Source organism: Macrosteles quadrilineatus, unplaced genomic scaffold, assembly GCF_028750875.1.
Source record: "Macrosteles quadrilineatus isolate MER2022 unplaced genomic scaffold, UCM_ALF_1.0 Scaffold_2__2_contigs__length_208266976, whole genome shotgun sequence".
Taxonomy (NCBI): Eukaryota; Metazoa; Arthropoda; class Insecta; order Hemiptera; family Cicadellidae; genus Macrosteles; species Macrosteles quadrilineatus.
Window position 1 is genome coordinate 29,111,420 of NW_026542595.1, and position 12,779 is coordinate 29,124,198.

The 12,779-nt window shown below is 35.8% G+C and overlaps 1 protein-coding gene across 2 annotated transcripts in view; it reads right to left on the minus strand.

Annotated features, from left to right (window-relative positions):
* Window positions 1–12,779, minus strand: part of LOC128985769 (cytochrome P450 6k1-like) — a 42,430-nt gene that overhangs the window by 14,721 nt on the left and 14,930 nt on the right. For both annotated transcript variants that reach the window (XM_054405626.1, XM_054405624.1), the window contains one exon: window positions 10,199–10,414. In XM_054405626.1, coding sequence (XP_054261601.1) covers window positions 10,199–10,414 — 216 coding nt within the window. The remainder of the gene's footprint in view (window positions 1–10,198; window positions 10,415–12,779) is intronic.

Sequence of the window (12,779 nt, forward strand, 5' to 3'; positions counted from 1 at the left end):
GGCATAACAATTTCTAAAGTTTATAACAGCTGACTTAGTTTTGCTAATGATTTATTTTGAGTGAAGAAACTGAAGATGGAAGGATTTGTGATTTAATATGAAGATGAGTGAAATTTAAAAAAATTTCTATTTAAATTTAATATTTAGTATTTTTGCAACTTCAAAATTTAAATTTAAAATGTCAATCATAAATAAAAAGATATGTAATTAAGGGAGATGAAGGTAAGTCGTATGTGAAAGTTTTAATCCAAGATTTGGTCAATTTTTCTCATATCAGCCTACACAATATTTAAAATTAATCAAAACCAAAATGGTGGTATACCATTAAATCTACTTACCAGATTTAAAAGTCATAACGTTTCTATTAAGGCCATAAAACTTGAATTTTGTTTCTAAAAGCGTTGGCGGTTGTGTAACTATTATATGCAACAGATGTAAAGATTAAAATGTTTCTATTTTGTGCCCTCTTCCCGTTGCAAAGCACGGGTACAACTGTATTAAAGGTGGCTATGGTACAACAGCTAGTACCCCTAGTAGCACAAATATGTATTTTATAAATATTTTATATATTTAAAGTTGTATTTGATAGAACCTCGAATAAAATATGTTAATAATATATCTTTAATAACAGTTTGATATATTCAAATATATATTTAAAATATTACCAAAAAGCAATGCAAAATATAAATTAAATATATGTTTTGAATATATAAAATAGATTCATAATATATATTGATCAAATAAGTTTAGAATCTATAATATACATATTTTATATGTATATTTTTCATATTAAATATTTAAAAAAAATATGTGTTGAGAATATTTTAAATATATATATAAAATATTTTTGAAACTATATTATATATTTAAAGTATTTATAAATATATTTTGAAATACGTCATTTATTTTTATGAATAAACTAATAATATATTTGTAGAATATAGGCTATTGTAATATAGGATTATAATCTTTTATAATTAGCAAATAAATAATTTGCATCTTTTTGTTTTTTATAGTGTCTATCAATTTATACATGCATTGTTTTATGATAATTGCTAATGTGAAAGTGTAAAAATTATGTTAATAATAATACGTACTCTGAATGGTGTCACTCTATCATGCACGTAAAGAAAAAATTACGCATACGGTTAAGAGGCAGTATACATGTTCGGCAGCTACATTTGGGTCAAACGAAAAGAAGTGTTGATGGGTTTTATTTTTTAAATTGCAATATGTGACAGTGAATGTGATCATAGAAATCTCTAATGATTGGCTAGAAAAGGGTGCTAGCGACTGGCGACCGTTTAAGAAACGAATTACGGAAAAACAGATTAACAGAATCATATTATACTGTAGTATCAAAAAATGTTCAAGTATTGCAACCATTGCAACTGACGGCCGCTCTTTGACCATTTGAAAACAAGTGCTAGCAACAGTTACAAGTAGCTCAGAGGTAAGGTAAGAGGCTCATAAGTCGTAGGATCCGGGTTCAAGACCCACCCGGGCTAAAAAAGTTTTATCCAGTAATTTTTTCAAAATTTGTTTTTATGAACTATTTAATCAATTTACTTAACTGATAATTGTGTTTTTCATACTAAATCTTCATTATTTTATGTTTTTATGTTTAGGTCTCATGGGATGTTTGGAAGAGATATTAAATAAATTTTTTATTTAAATATTATTCCCTAAAATATATTATTGGAACATATTTTTTTAATATTTAATAGATTCAAAAACATATTTTTTATATATATAATATATTTTAAATATTATATTAAATTGACATTAATACACACTTGAGATATATTAAATAGATTTTAAATATATTTATTCATATGTATTTAATATATATTTGTGCTACTAGGGACTATTATAAAATTGAGGGGGCGTCTGTTTTTCAGTGCGGCTTCCACGACTAAAATACTAAACCGATATAGCCAAAATTAAACACACCGATAGTCCACATATCTAGGAATGTCATAGGCCTATTCACTTCCCTGAGTTCTTCTCGGGCTACGCCCCTTAATTAGATGTCCAAAGTTTTGAGGTGAAGTTTTCAAAACTCCATGGGGGCATAAGAAAATTCACAGCCTTTGTTTACCTTTGTGTTGTCATTTCAATGTTGACAATCAAAACTGTTGAATGCTTATTTGTAAATTGCAGACAGCTGATCCAAACAAATTAAATGTAACGTAAATAGCTATTACACAATAATGAATTATTTCTAAAACTATATCATTGATTATGAAACTAAAGAAAGATTCTATAGCCGTAAGTAATGATGATTGTTACTGATACATTTTAATGTTAAGAATAAGACATTTAAATGTAGGTCATACTTTTTTGTATAAATTTGGTGCCTTTTTGTTTATAAATTCAAACTACTTAACACGTGTTTGGATTAGGCGTTATATATAGTACATCTTCCCGTTACGAAGCACGGGTACAGAAGCTAATTCAATTAATAAAGCAGTTTGAGTATGGATTTATGAATACATTTTTGTTGATGTGCTTGGTGATATGTGTCAGTGCTGTGATAGAAAATATTCCCAGCTGTTGTTGGACATTGTTATTTTATTTGTTTACTAGCTGTTGTACCCGTGCTTTGCAACGGGATGAGAACACGAAATAGAAACATTTTGATCTTTACATCTGTTGATAAAATAGTTACACCTAAGCCTTTTAAAAACAAAATTTTACCTTTATGGCCTTAATAGGTTAGCTGTTGCCATAAATGTAAATAAATAATAGTACTGCACCCTGTTGGTAAACCTTGTAACTTTTTAATGCTATTCAATATCATAGAACCAACTTGTGTAGTTGAAACAGCTGACAAAATTCTTTTATTCCTTTTAAAAACGATTACTCATAAGGTTAACATGGGAAACTCCAGAGCCACTGGGGCGGAGCCTGAAAGGACTTTTAAGATAAGAATGCGTCTTTCGTCTATATGTTAATCGGGAATGTGAGCTATCATCATATCAAATTTCAGCCCAATCCGACCAATATTTTTTGCATTTACTTGTCACAAACATACATCCATCCATCCATACATCCAAACTTTCTCATTTATAATATTAGTAGGATGTTGATGTTTCATTCTCTAGATTTAACTCTTACTCATTCAAGGCAATTAAACAATCTTTATTCTTCAACAATTTATTTAACACAATATCTTCAATCATGGAAAAACATTTTGCTCCAGCAAAACTTTCAATAGATCCAAACTCTTCAACAGCAGCGATGGAATGGAATCACTGGCTCAGGACATTTACAAATTTTATTAAGTGATAGAAGCAAATGAATCTGAGAAATTGAAACTTCTAATCAACTACATGGTGCCTTCAGTATATACTTATATCAGTGAATGTTTGAATTTTAAAGATGCAATTGGTAATCTTAAAAATCTATATTGTAAGCCAGTGAACGAAGTATTTGCTCGCCATAAGTTATCTACTCGTCAGCAACAACCAGGAGAATCAGTTGACCAATATCTAGAAGCTTTAAAGATACTCAGCAAAAACTGCAATTTTAAAGCTTCTTCTGCAGAAGAAAATAGAGATGACTGCATTAGAGATGCATTTGTAAATGGTCTGATTGCTCCACATATTCGCCAGAGACTGCTAGAGAACTTTAAGCTGCCTCTTCGAGATGCTTATGAACAGGCCCGTTGTTTGGAAAGTGCACAACAACAAGCCCTCTTATATCAACCCAGCTCAAATCTCAATTCTGTTTTAAAACAAGAAAACTCAATCGTTCAAGACGATGATACAAATCCAACCATAGCTGCTACTTCTGGGAGTAAATAAATGTTTCTTCTGTAGATTCAATAGACATCCAAGAAATGACTGTCCCGCAACAAATTCTTACTGTAACGGTTGTGGTAAAAAGGGCCACTTTGTTAAGGTATGCAAGTCTTCCTCTCAAATAGATAAATCAAGTTTTGGTCAAAACTCAAAAATTAAACATACAACTTCATCAGTCATAAGCCACGTAAGTTGTTCTTCAAGTTATCCCCTAGGTCTTTCAAAAGCTATTGTCCCAGTAAATGGTAAAGCAGCTCAAGCCCTAATTGACACTGGTAGTACCACTAGTTTCCTGAGTAGTGACTTAGTAAATCAACTGAAAATAAAAACCTATCCTTCTAAAATTAGTCAAGTATCAATGGCTGCTTCTGAGTTAACTTCTCACCCAAGTTGCACACATCGTTGGCCCAACGTTGGGAAATGGTCGGCACGGTTGGGAAATGGTTGGCAGAAATTTTAACGATTTGCCAACGTTGGCCCAACGGAAACTGGTATTCGTTGGCCCTACAAAGGAAAGAATCGTTGGGCATTCGTTGGGTTTAAGTATAAAACATTCTAAAACGAATTTTAACAAATTGATTTATTTAAAAGTACATAAATGTTATGGCAGCAGAATATAAGACAAATACTATTGTAAAAATTTGGATCAATAATGAATGTAGTCAGATGATGTTGTGATACTAGATACAGTGGGGAACACCTGCTTAACATATAATAATTATTATAATTATTTTTTTTTTAATATCCTTTAACTTATTTAAGCAAGTTTTTAATAGTTATAGAGAAAAGATTAATTAATTATATAACAATCAATTATAACAGTAGCCTACTAATCTAATGGTAATTAAATAATCTATATTCAAATACTAGTATCCTCTCCAACTACCAGAAAAACAATTCAACTACTTGAGGCTTAAACAGAATCGTATTATACTGTAGCATCAAAAATATTTAGTGTATTAATTGTGACCATTGCACCTGTCGGCTACTCTTTCACCACTTGAAAACACTCATATTCAACAAGCACAGTTAGCTCAGAGGTAAGGCGTGAAGCTCATATGTCGAAGGTGCCGGGTTCGAGACCTGTCCCGGGCAAAAAAATTTATTTAGTTTTATTTTCAAAATAAGTTTGTATTAACTATTTAATCAGTTTACTCAACTCATAATTATGCTTTGCATACAAAATCTTTATTATTTTGTGTTTTTTATGTTTATGTCCAATGGGATGGTTGGCCCTTCCGCAAAAATTGGTTGGTTGGCCAACCGTAAGACTGAGTGCCAAAACATACCGTTGGCCAACGATCGACAGAAACGTAGGGCCAACGATTTTTGCTACTTGGGCAAACTAAAGGTGAATGCAAAGTTAATTTGAAGATTCTTGGTAACTCATACAATAATGTGATTTTGTGCATTTTACCCAACCTCTGTTGTGATTTGATAATAGGTAATGATTTACTCAGTCGTCATTCTAAATTAGAACTCACATTAGGCGGACCCGAATCTCCTCTTGCTATAGTATCTGTAGCTGCTACAAATGTTGCACAAGTTTCACTATTTAAGCATATTTCACATGATTGTCACCCTATTTCTGTGAAATCTCGCGTCATACAGTAACAGATTAAAAGTTTATTTCAGAAGAAATTCGCTCACTATTGCATGAAGGGGTAATAGAACCAAGTATATCTCCATGGAGAGCTCAAGCTTTTGTTACCAGCTCCGAAAACCATAAGAAGCATAAATGGTAATAGACTACTCTAACACTATAAACAGATTTACAAGTCTCTTCGATGCTTATCCAATCCCAAATCTTGAAGAAATTGTCAATAAAGTTGCTAACTATGAAGTGTTTAGTGCCATTGATTTAAAAAGCGCTTACCATCAAATACCGATCAAGGCTGAAGATAAGCCTTTTACAGCTTTTGAAGCATGTGGTCAGCTGTATCAATTTACCAGAAATCCTTATGGGGTGACAAATGGAGTTGCTGCATTCCAGAGAGTTATTGATGGCATAATCAGGGCAGAAAATCTTAATGACACCTTTGCTTATTTAGATGACAGTACCTGGGGACCGAGCTTTGCTCGGGAAAATCATTAGTTTGCTCTGAAAGCAGTCTCAGTATTGCAGATACATAAATCCATTCCCAAACTCCACACTGCTCGCCTTTACTACTTCCTTCAGCACTCCCTACGTCGTGGACCTGTTTCCCTCCCTTCCCATTGCATGTTAGGATTGTAATGTAATTGCCACAGACAGTTCCCACACTCTGCACTGATAGCCTTACCACTTCCTTCACCACTTCCTACGATGCGGACCTGTTTTCCTCCCTTCCCATTGTATTTAAAAGTTGCAGATACGATACCTTAATCTAATCGTCATAAACAGTTCCCACACTCCAGACAGCTCGGCTTGACTACTTCCTTCACCACTTCCTAAGTCGCGAGCCTGTTTTTTCCCTTCCCATAGCATTTTAGGATTGGAAATACCTTAATCTAATCGTCATAAACAGTTGCCACACTCCGGCTAGATCGCCTTGACTACTTCATTCACCACTTCCTACATCGCGGACCTGTTTTCTTCCCTCCCCATAGCATTTTAGGATTGCAGATACCTTAATCTAATCGTCATTAACAGTTCAAAAACTCCGGACTACTCGCCTTGACTACTTCCTTCACCACTTCCTACTTCGCGGACCTGTTTTCCTCCCTTCCCATAGCATTTTAGGATTGCAAATACCTTTATCTAATCGTCATAAACAGTTCCCAAACTCCAGAGAGCTCGCTTTGACTACTCCCTTCACCACTTCCTACGTCACGGACCTTTTTCCCTCCCTTCCCATAGCATTTTAGAATTGCCAATACCCTTATCTAATCGTCACACACCGTTCCCACACTCCGGACTACTCGCCTTGACTACTTCATTCACCATTTCCTACGTCGCGGACCTGTTTCCCTACCTTCCCATAGCATTTTAGGATTGCAGATACCCTAATCGTATCGTCATAAACAGTTCCCACACTCCGGACAGCTTGTCTTTACTACTTCCTTCATCACTTCCTACGTCAAGAACCTGTTTCCCTTCCTTCCCACGGCATTTAAAGATTGCAGATACCTTAATCTAATCGTCATAAACAGTTCCCATACTCCGGACTACTCGCCTTTACCAATTCCTTCACCACTTCCTACGTTGCGGACCTGTTTTCCTCCCTTCCCATAGCATTTTAGGATTGCAAATACCATAATCGTCATTAACAGTTCCCACACTCCAGACAGCTTGCTTCGACTACTTCCTTCACCACTTCCAACGTCGCGGACCTGTTGCGCTCCCTTCCCATAACATTTTAGTATTGCCAATATCCTTATCTAATCGTTATAAACAATTCCCACACTCCGGACTACTCGCCTTGACTACTTCCTTCGCCACTTCCTAAGTCGCGGACCTGTTTCCCTCCCTTCCCATAGCAATTTATGATTGCAAATACTTTAATCTAATCATCATAAACAGTTCCCACACTCCGGACTACTCGCCTTGACTACTTCCTTCGCCACTTCCTACGTCACGGACCTGTTTCCCTCCCTTCCCATAGAATTTTATGATTGCTGATACCCTAATCTTATCGTCATAAACAGTTCTCACACTCTGGACTGCTCGCCTTTACTACTTCCTTCATCACTTCCTACGTCACGGACCTGTTTCCCTCCCTGCCCATAGCAATTTATGATTGCAAATACTTTAATCTAATTGTCATAAACAGATCCAACACTCCGGACAACTTTCCTTTACTACTTCCTTTACCACTTCCTACGTCGCAGACCTGTTTCCTTCCCTTCCTATAGCATTTTAGGAATGCAGATAACCTTAATTTAATCGTCATAAACAGATCCCACACTTTGTACTGCTTGCCTTTACTAGGCCTACAATGTATCGAGCAATCTTCAGTATAATCTTTGCTCAATATTAGTAAATGATGCTTTCCCTTTTGTACTGTATTTGTAATTTGCTAGTATACTGTGGAACAACTTCAAGTCTTTTATTTACTTTTTCCTTGTTTTTAATTCAACCAACATGGTTACTTAGCAACCCATAAGACTAATGTTAAAAAAATGTGACTTTCAGTTTCGTTTTTCTACATAATTAGATTTTTGTTGGGAGTTCTAACTGCATGAAGCTCGTTTTTAGGCCAAAAATAAACTATTTACAAGATTTAAAGAAAATCGTGGGAGCCGTTTTCGAGATCTTTCTGCAAGCAAGCAAGCAAGCAAGCATACATACAAGCAAACATTGCTCGTATTAGAGTATAGGATAACAGTATGTGGTAAAACACAAAGGGAGCATGATAGGAACCTAAACAGGCTGATGAACGCTGCTAGTAAGTATAACTTGACTATTAATGAAAATTAATGTTCTTTTTCAATGAAATCTATTAGTCTTCTTGGATATACAATAAGCAACAAAACGATTAAGCCAGATTCTGATCGACTTTTACCTCTAAAGAACTTCCCCTTGCCCACAAACGCATCATCCCTAAGGAGGGCAGTAGGAATGTTTTCCCATTTCTCAAGATATGTCCCACGATTTTCTGAAAAGATTAAAGATCTGACAACCAGCTCTTTCCCTGTATCTGCAACGGCTATAAATGCATTTAATGAACTGAAACAAGAGATTGAAAATGCCTCAATGAGTCCCATAAATCCTGATCTACCCTTCACTGTTGAGACTGATGCGTCTGACACTGTAATAGGAGCAACACTGACCCAGGAAGGAAAACCTGTAGCCTTTTTCTCAAGAGCTCTGTCTCATAGTGAACTAAAGCACAGTTGGGTTGAAAAGGAAGCATATGCAATCGTGGAGTCAGTACGAAAATGGAGACACTATTTGCTAGGCAGACATTTCAAACTAATAACAGACCAGAAGTCTGTCTCTTTCATGTTCAACTCTAAGATATCGGGGAAAATAAGAAGGACAAAATCATGAGGTGGAGACTAGAACTATCGAGCTATAGTTATGATATTGTTTATAGACCTGGTAAACTGAATGCAGCTGTTGACTCTCTATCACGAGTGTGCTCGATGAGCGACAAAATGAACAGACTTCATCAATACCATGAAAGAATGTGTCATCCTGGTGAAACTCGTATGTATCATTGGATCAGAGGCAAAAATTTACCATACTCCCTTGATGAGGTAAGAAGAATTACTGCTTCCTGTAAGGTATGTTCTGAAGTAAAACCAAGATTCTTCAAACATGATGGAAAATTAATAAAAGCAACATCACCGTTTGAGCGTCTTAGCCTGGATTTTAAGGGCCCTCTTCCCTCTTCTACAAGGAATCGGTGTATGCTAACAACCACTGATGAGTACTCACGATTTCCATTTGCGTACCCCTGTCCTGATATGTCCTTTTCGACTGTTATTTGCAAACTGAAACAGTTATTTTCATTGTTCGGTACTCCTAGCTACATCCACTCTGATCAGGGATCTTCTTTTCTTTTCAAAATAACTAAAGGAGTTTCTCGCTTTAAAGACATTGCTTCTAGCCGGACTACTGCTTACAACCCTCAGTGTAATGGCCAGGTTGAGAGGTATAATGGTATAATCTGGAGAACAGTAGAACTTGCCCTTAAGAACTATCAACTTGACGTGACAAAGTGAAAATTAGTTCTGGATGAAGCTCTTCACTCTATCTGATCCTTGCTTTGTACTGCCACGAATTGTACGCCACATGAACGAATGTTTGGACATCCCAGAAGATCACAAAATGGTGTTTCCACACCAACCTGGTTGATGACTCCTGGAAAAGTGTTGATGAGACGTCCTATCAGAAACTCTAAGTATGAACCAATAGTGCAGGAGGTGACGTTGCTGGAAGGAAACTCTGATTACGCTCATGTACGATTGCCAGATGGGCGTGAGACAACAGTGTCTACACGCAACTTAGCTCCTTGTGGAAAACAAGCTGAGTGTACAGATTTTGATGATAGTTTAACACCAGCGAACCACATAATAGAAGCTAATAACGATGGAAACTTAGTAGACGAAACCCAAGATGTATCTCATCCCGATGCAGAAGTGATAGAAGAATCTAAAACTCAAGAGCCTCTACAAACCTTAGGCTCATGAAACCCAATCACAGAGATGATAAGCTCAAGACAGAAGAGACTACCTTCTCATCATAAAGACTTTAAATTATATTAGCGGGGAAGAATGTGATAGAAAATATTCCCAGCTGTTGTTGGACATTGTTATTTTATTTGTTTATGTTGAATGTTTGTAATCATTATTTCATTCTCTAGATTTAACTCTTACTTATGAATTCCATAACTTGAATTGTGTTAAATAAAGCCTACTCATTTAAGGCAAACAATCTTTATTCTTCAACAAGTGCGAGTGCTTACCTTGTATTATGTTGTCTAAATATGGTGAGTTTGTAACAGTTTCGTAGTCAATATCTTCATTTTCATTGTACATAGATTTCACCTCATCATATAATTTTTCTTGCACATCAGGATTCATAGCAAGCTCGTATATTGTACTGCTGGCTACCATAGAAGCTGTTTCAAATCCCTCAATGAAAAAGGTCGTAGCAAAATGCATTACCTCTTTGAAATCCCCTGGAAACAGAGTATCAATTGTTAACAAATTTGTGCAAAATACTCCAGTTAAGTTATTATAGTTATTTAGTCCTGTTAAGTGTTAAGTTCTTTTTAGTTAGTTAGGTTTAATTTTTCCACTACAGTCTTAAAATAGGAGGTAGCGTATAAAGCATCGTTAATTCAATATATCGTTGAACAGCTGCCATTTTTGGCTCGATTGTTCATTTGAGGTCTGGTTTGCGGCATTGTTTTTAGTTTTACCAGGCCTTTAATTTCATGTAGGCCTACATATCCTCACCTATGCTTACCTTTAAGATTTTCAACTTACTTCCTATGGGCCATCCCCTATAGGTGACGTCCAATTACCATGTACACAAAAAATGAGCTTACTATTACCAGTAATGATATGCCAAATTTGGTTGTGATATCTCTTTTCATTTTAAAGCTACAACAGCTGTCCTAAAGACTTAATTGTCCCCCTGTATGTTAATTGTTCGGCCCCCTATTGTAAACCTGTTTTATACTTTTACTTGTACCTCCAAAGTTAAATTTGTTGAGGGCATTAAGTTTTTTTTTCTTTGAAACCACTAGCTTTTTCTCTTTTAAACCATTATCAATCACAAATAACTTAAACTACAAAGTTTAGGAAGAGCAATGTTTGACTGGTCAACCACAAGTCTTTGTTTTAGCATTGAGACTATAGGATTTGAGAGGTACAGTAGTGAAGTATGCAGGTATGATGAGCTCACAATACACATGCTTACAACTGTATCCTATCCTATTCTCTAATACGAGCAATGTTTGCTTGTATGTATGTATGTATGCTTGCACCAAGATCTCAAAAACGGCTCCGACGATTTTCTTCAAATGTACAAAAACAAAAATCTAATTACGCAGAAAAATGAAACTGAAAGTCACATTTTTTTAACATTAGTCTTATGGGTGCTAAGTAACCATCTTGGCTGAATTAAATAACAAGGAAAAAGTAAACAAAAGACTTGTAAGTTGTCTATCCACAGTATACAAGCAAAACAAAATACAGTACAAAAGGAAAAACATCAGTTGTAACTATTGAGAAAAGATTATACTGAAGATTACTCGATACATTGTGGTCAAGGGTAGCAGTGTGGAGTGTAGGATCTGTTTTTGACGATTAGATTAAGGTATCTGCAATCCTTAAATGCAATCCTTAATTGGAAGGGAAGGAAACATGTCCGCGAAGCAGGAAGGGATGAAGGAAGTAGTAAAGGCGAGCAGTCCGGAGTGTGGGAACTGTTTATGACGATAACATTAAGATATCTGCAATCGAAATATGCTATGGGAAGGGAGGGAAAAAGGTCCGTGATGTAGGAAGTGATGAAGGAAGTAGTAAAGATGAGCAGTCTGGAGTGTGGGAACTGTTTATGACGATTAGATTAAGATATACAATCTTAAAATGCTATGGGAAGGGAGGGAAACAGGTCCGCGACGTAGGAAGTGATAAAGGAAGTAATAATGGCGAGCAGTCCAGAGTGTGGGAACTGTTTATAGCGATTAGATTACGTTATCTGCAATCCTTAAATGCTATGGGAAGGGAAGGAAACATGTCCGCGAAGCAGGGAGGGATGAAGGAAGTAGTAAAGGCGAGCAGTCCGGAGTGTGGGAACTGTTTATGACGATAACATTAAGATATCTGCAATCCAAAAATGCTATGGGAAGGGAGGGAAAAAGGTCCGTGATGTAGGACGTGATAAAGGAAGTAGTAAAGATGAGCAATCTGGAGTGTGGGAACTGTTTATGACGATTAGATTAAGATATACAATCTTAAAATGCTATGGGAAGAGAGGGAAACAGGTCCGCGACGTAGGAAGTGACAAAGGAAGTAGTAAAGGCGAGCAGTCTGGAGTGTGGGAACTGTTTATAATGATTAGAAAAAGGTATCTGCAATCCTTAAATGCTATGGGAAGGTAGGGAAACAGGTTCGCGACGTAGGAAGTGATAAAGGAAGTAATAATGGCGAGCAGTCCAGAGTGTGGGAACTGTTTATGACGATTGGATTAAGGTATCTACAATCTTAAAATGCTATGGGAAGGGAGGGATACAGGTCTGAGATGTAGGAAGTGGTGAAGGAAATAGTAAATGCGAGCAGTCTAGAGTGTGGGAACTGTTTATGATGACGATTAGATTAAGGACATAACTACATAATACATAATTTGGAACTATTTAAAAATAAACCTACTTATGCTGGAGAATTTTTTTTTCCCCCAAATTACCATTAACCTTAAGACAAGAGCCGAATCAAAGAATATTAAAAAGGAAACTTAAAGATTTTAGATTTTATAACGACTAAAGCATTGTATAATATATAAGAATTTCTTGACCCAGAGTTTAATTCAAAACCTTC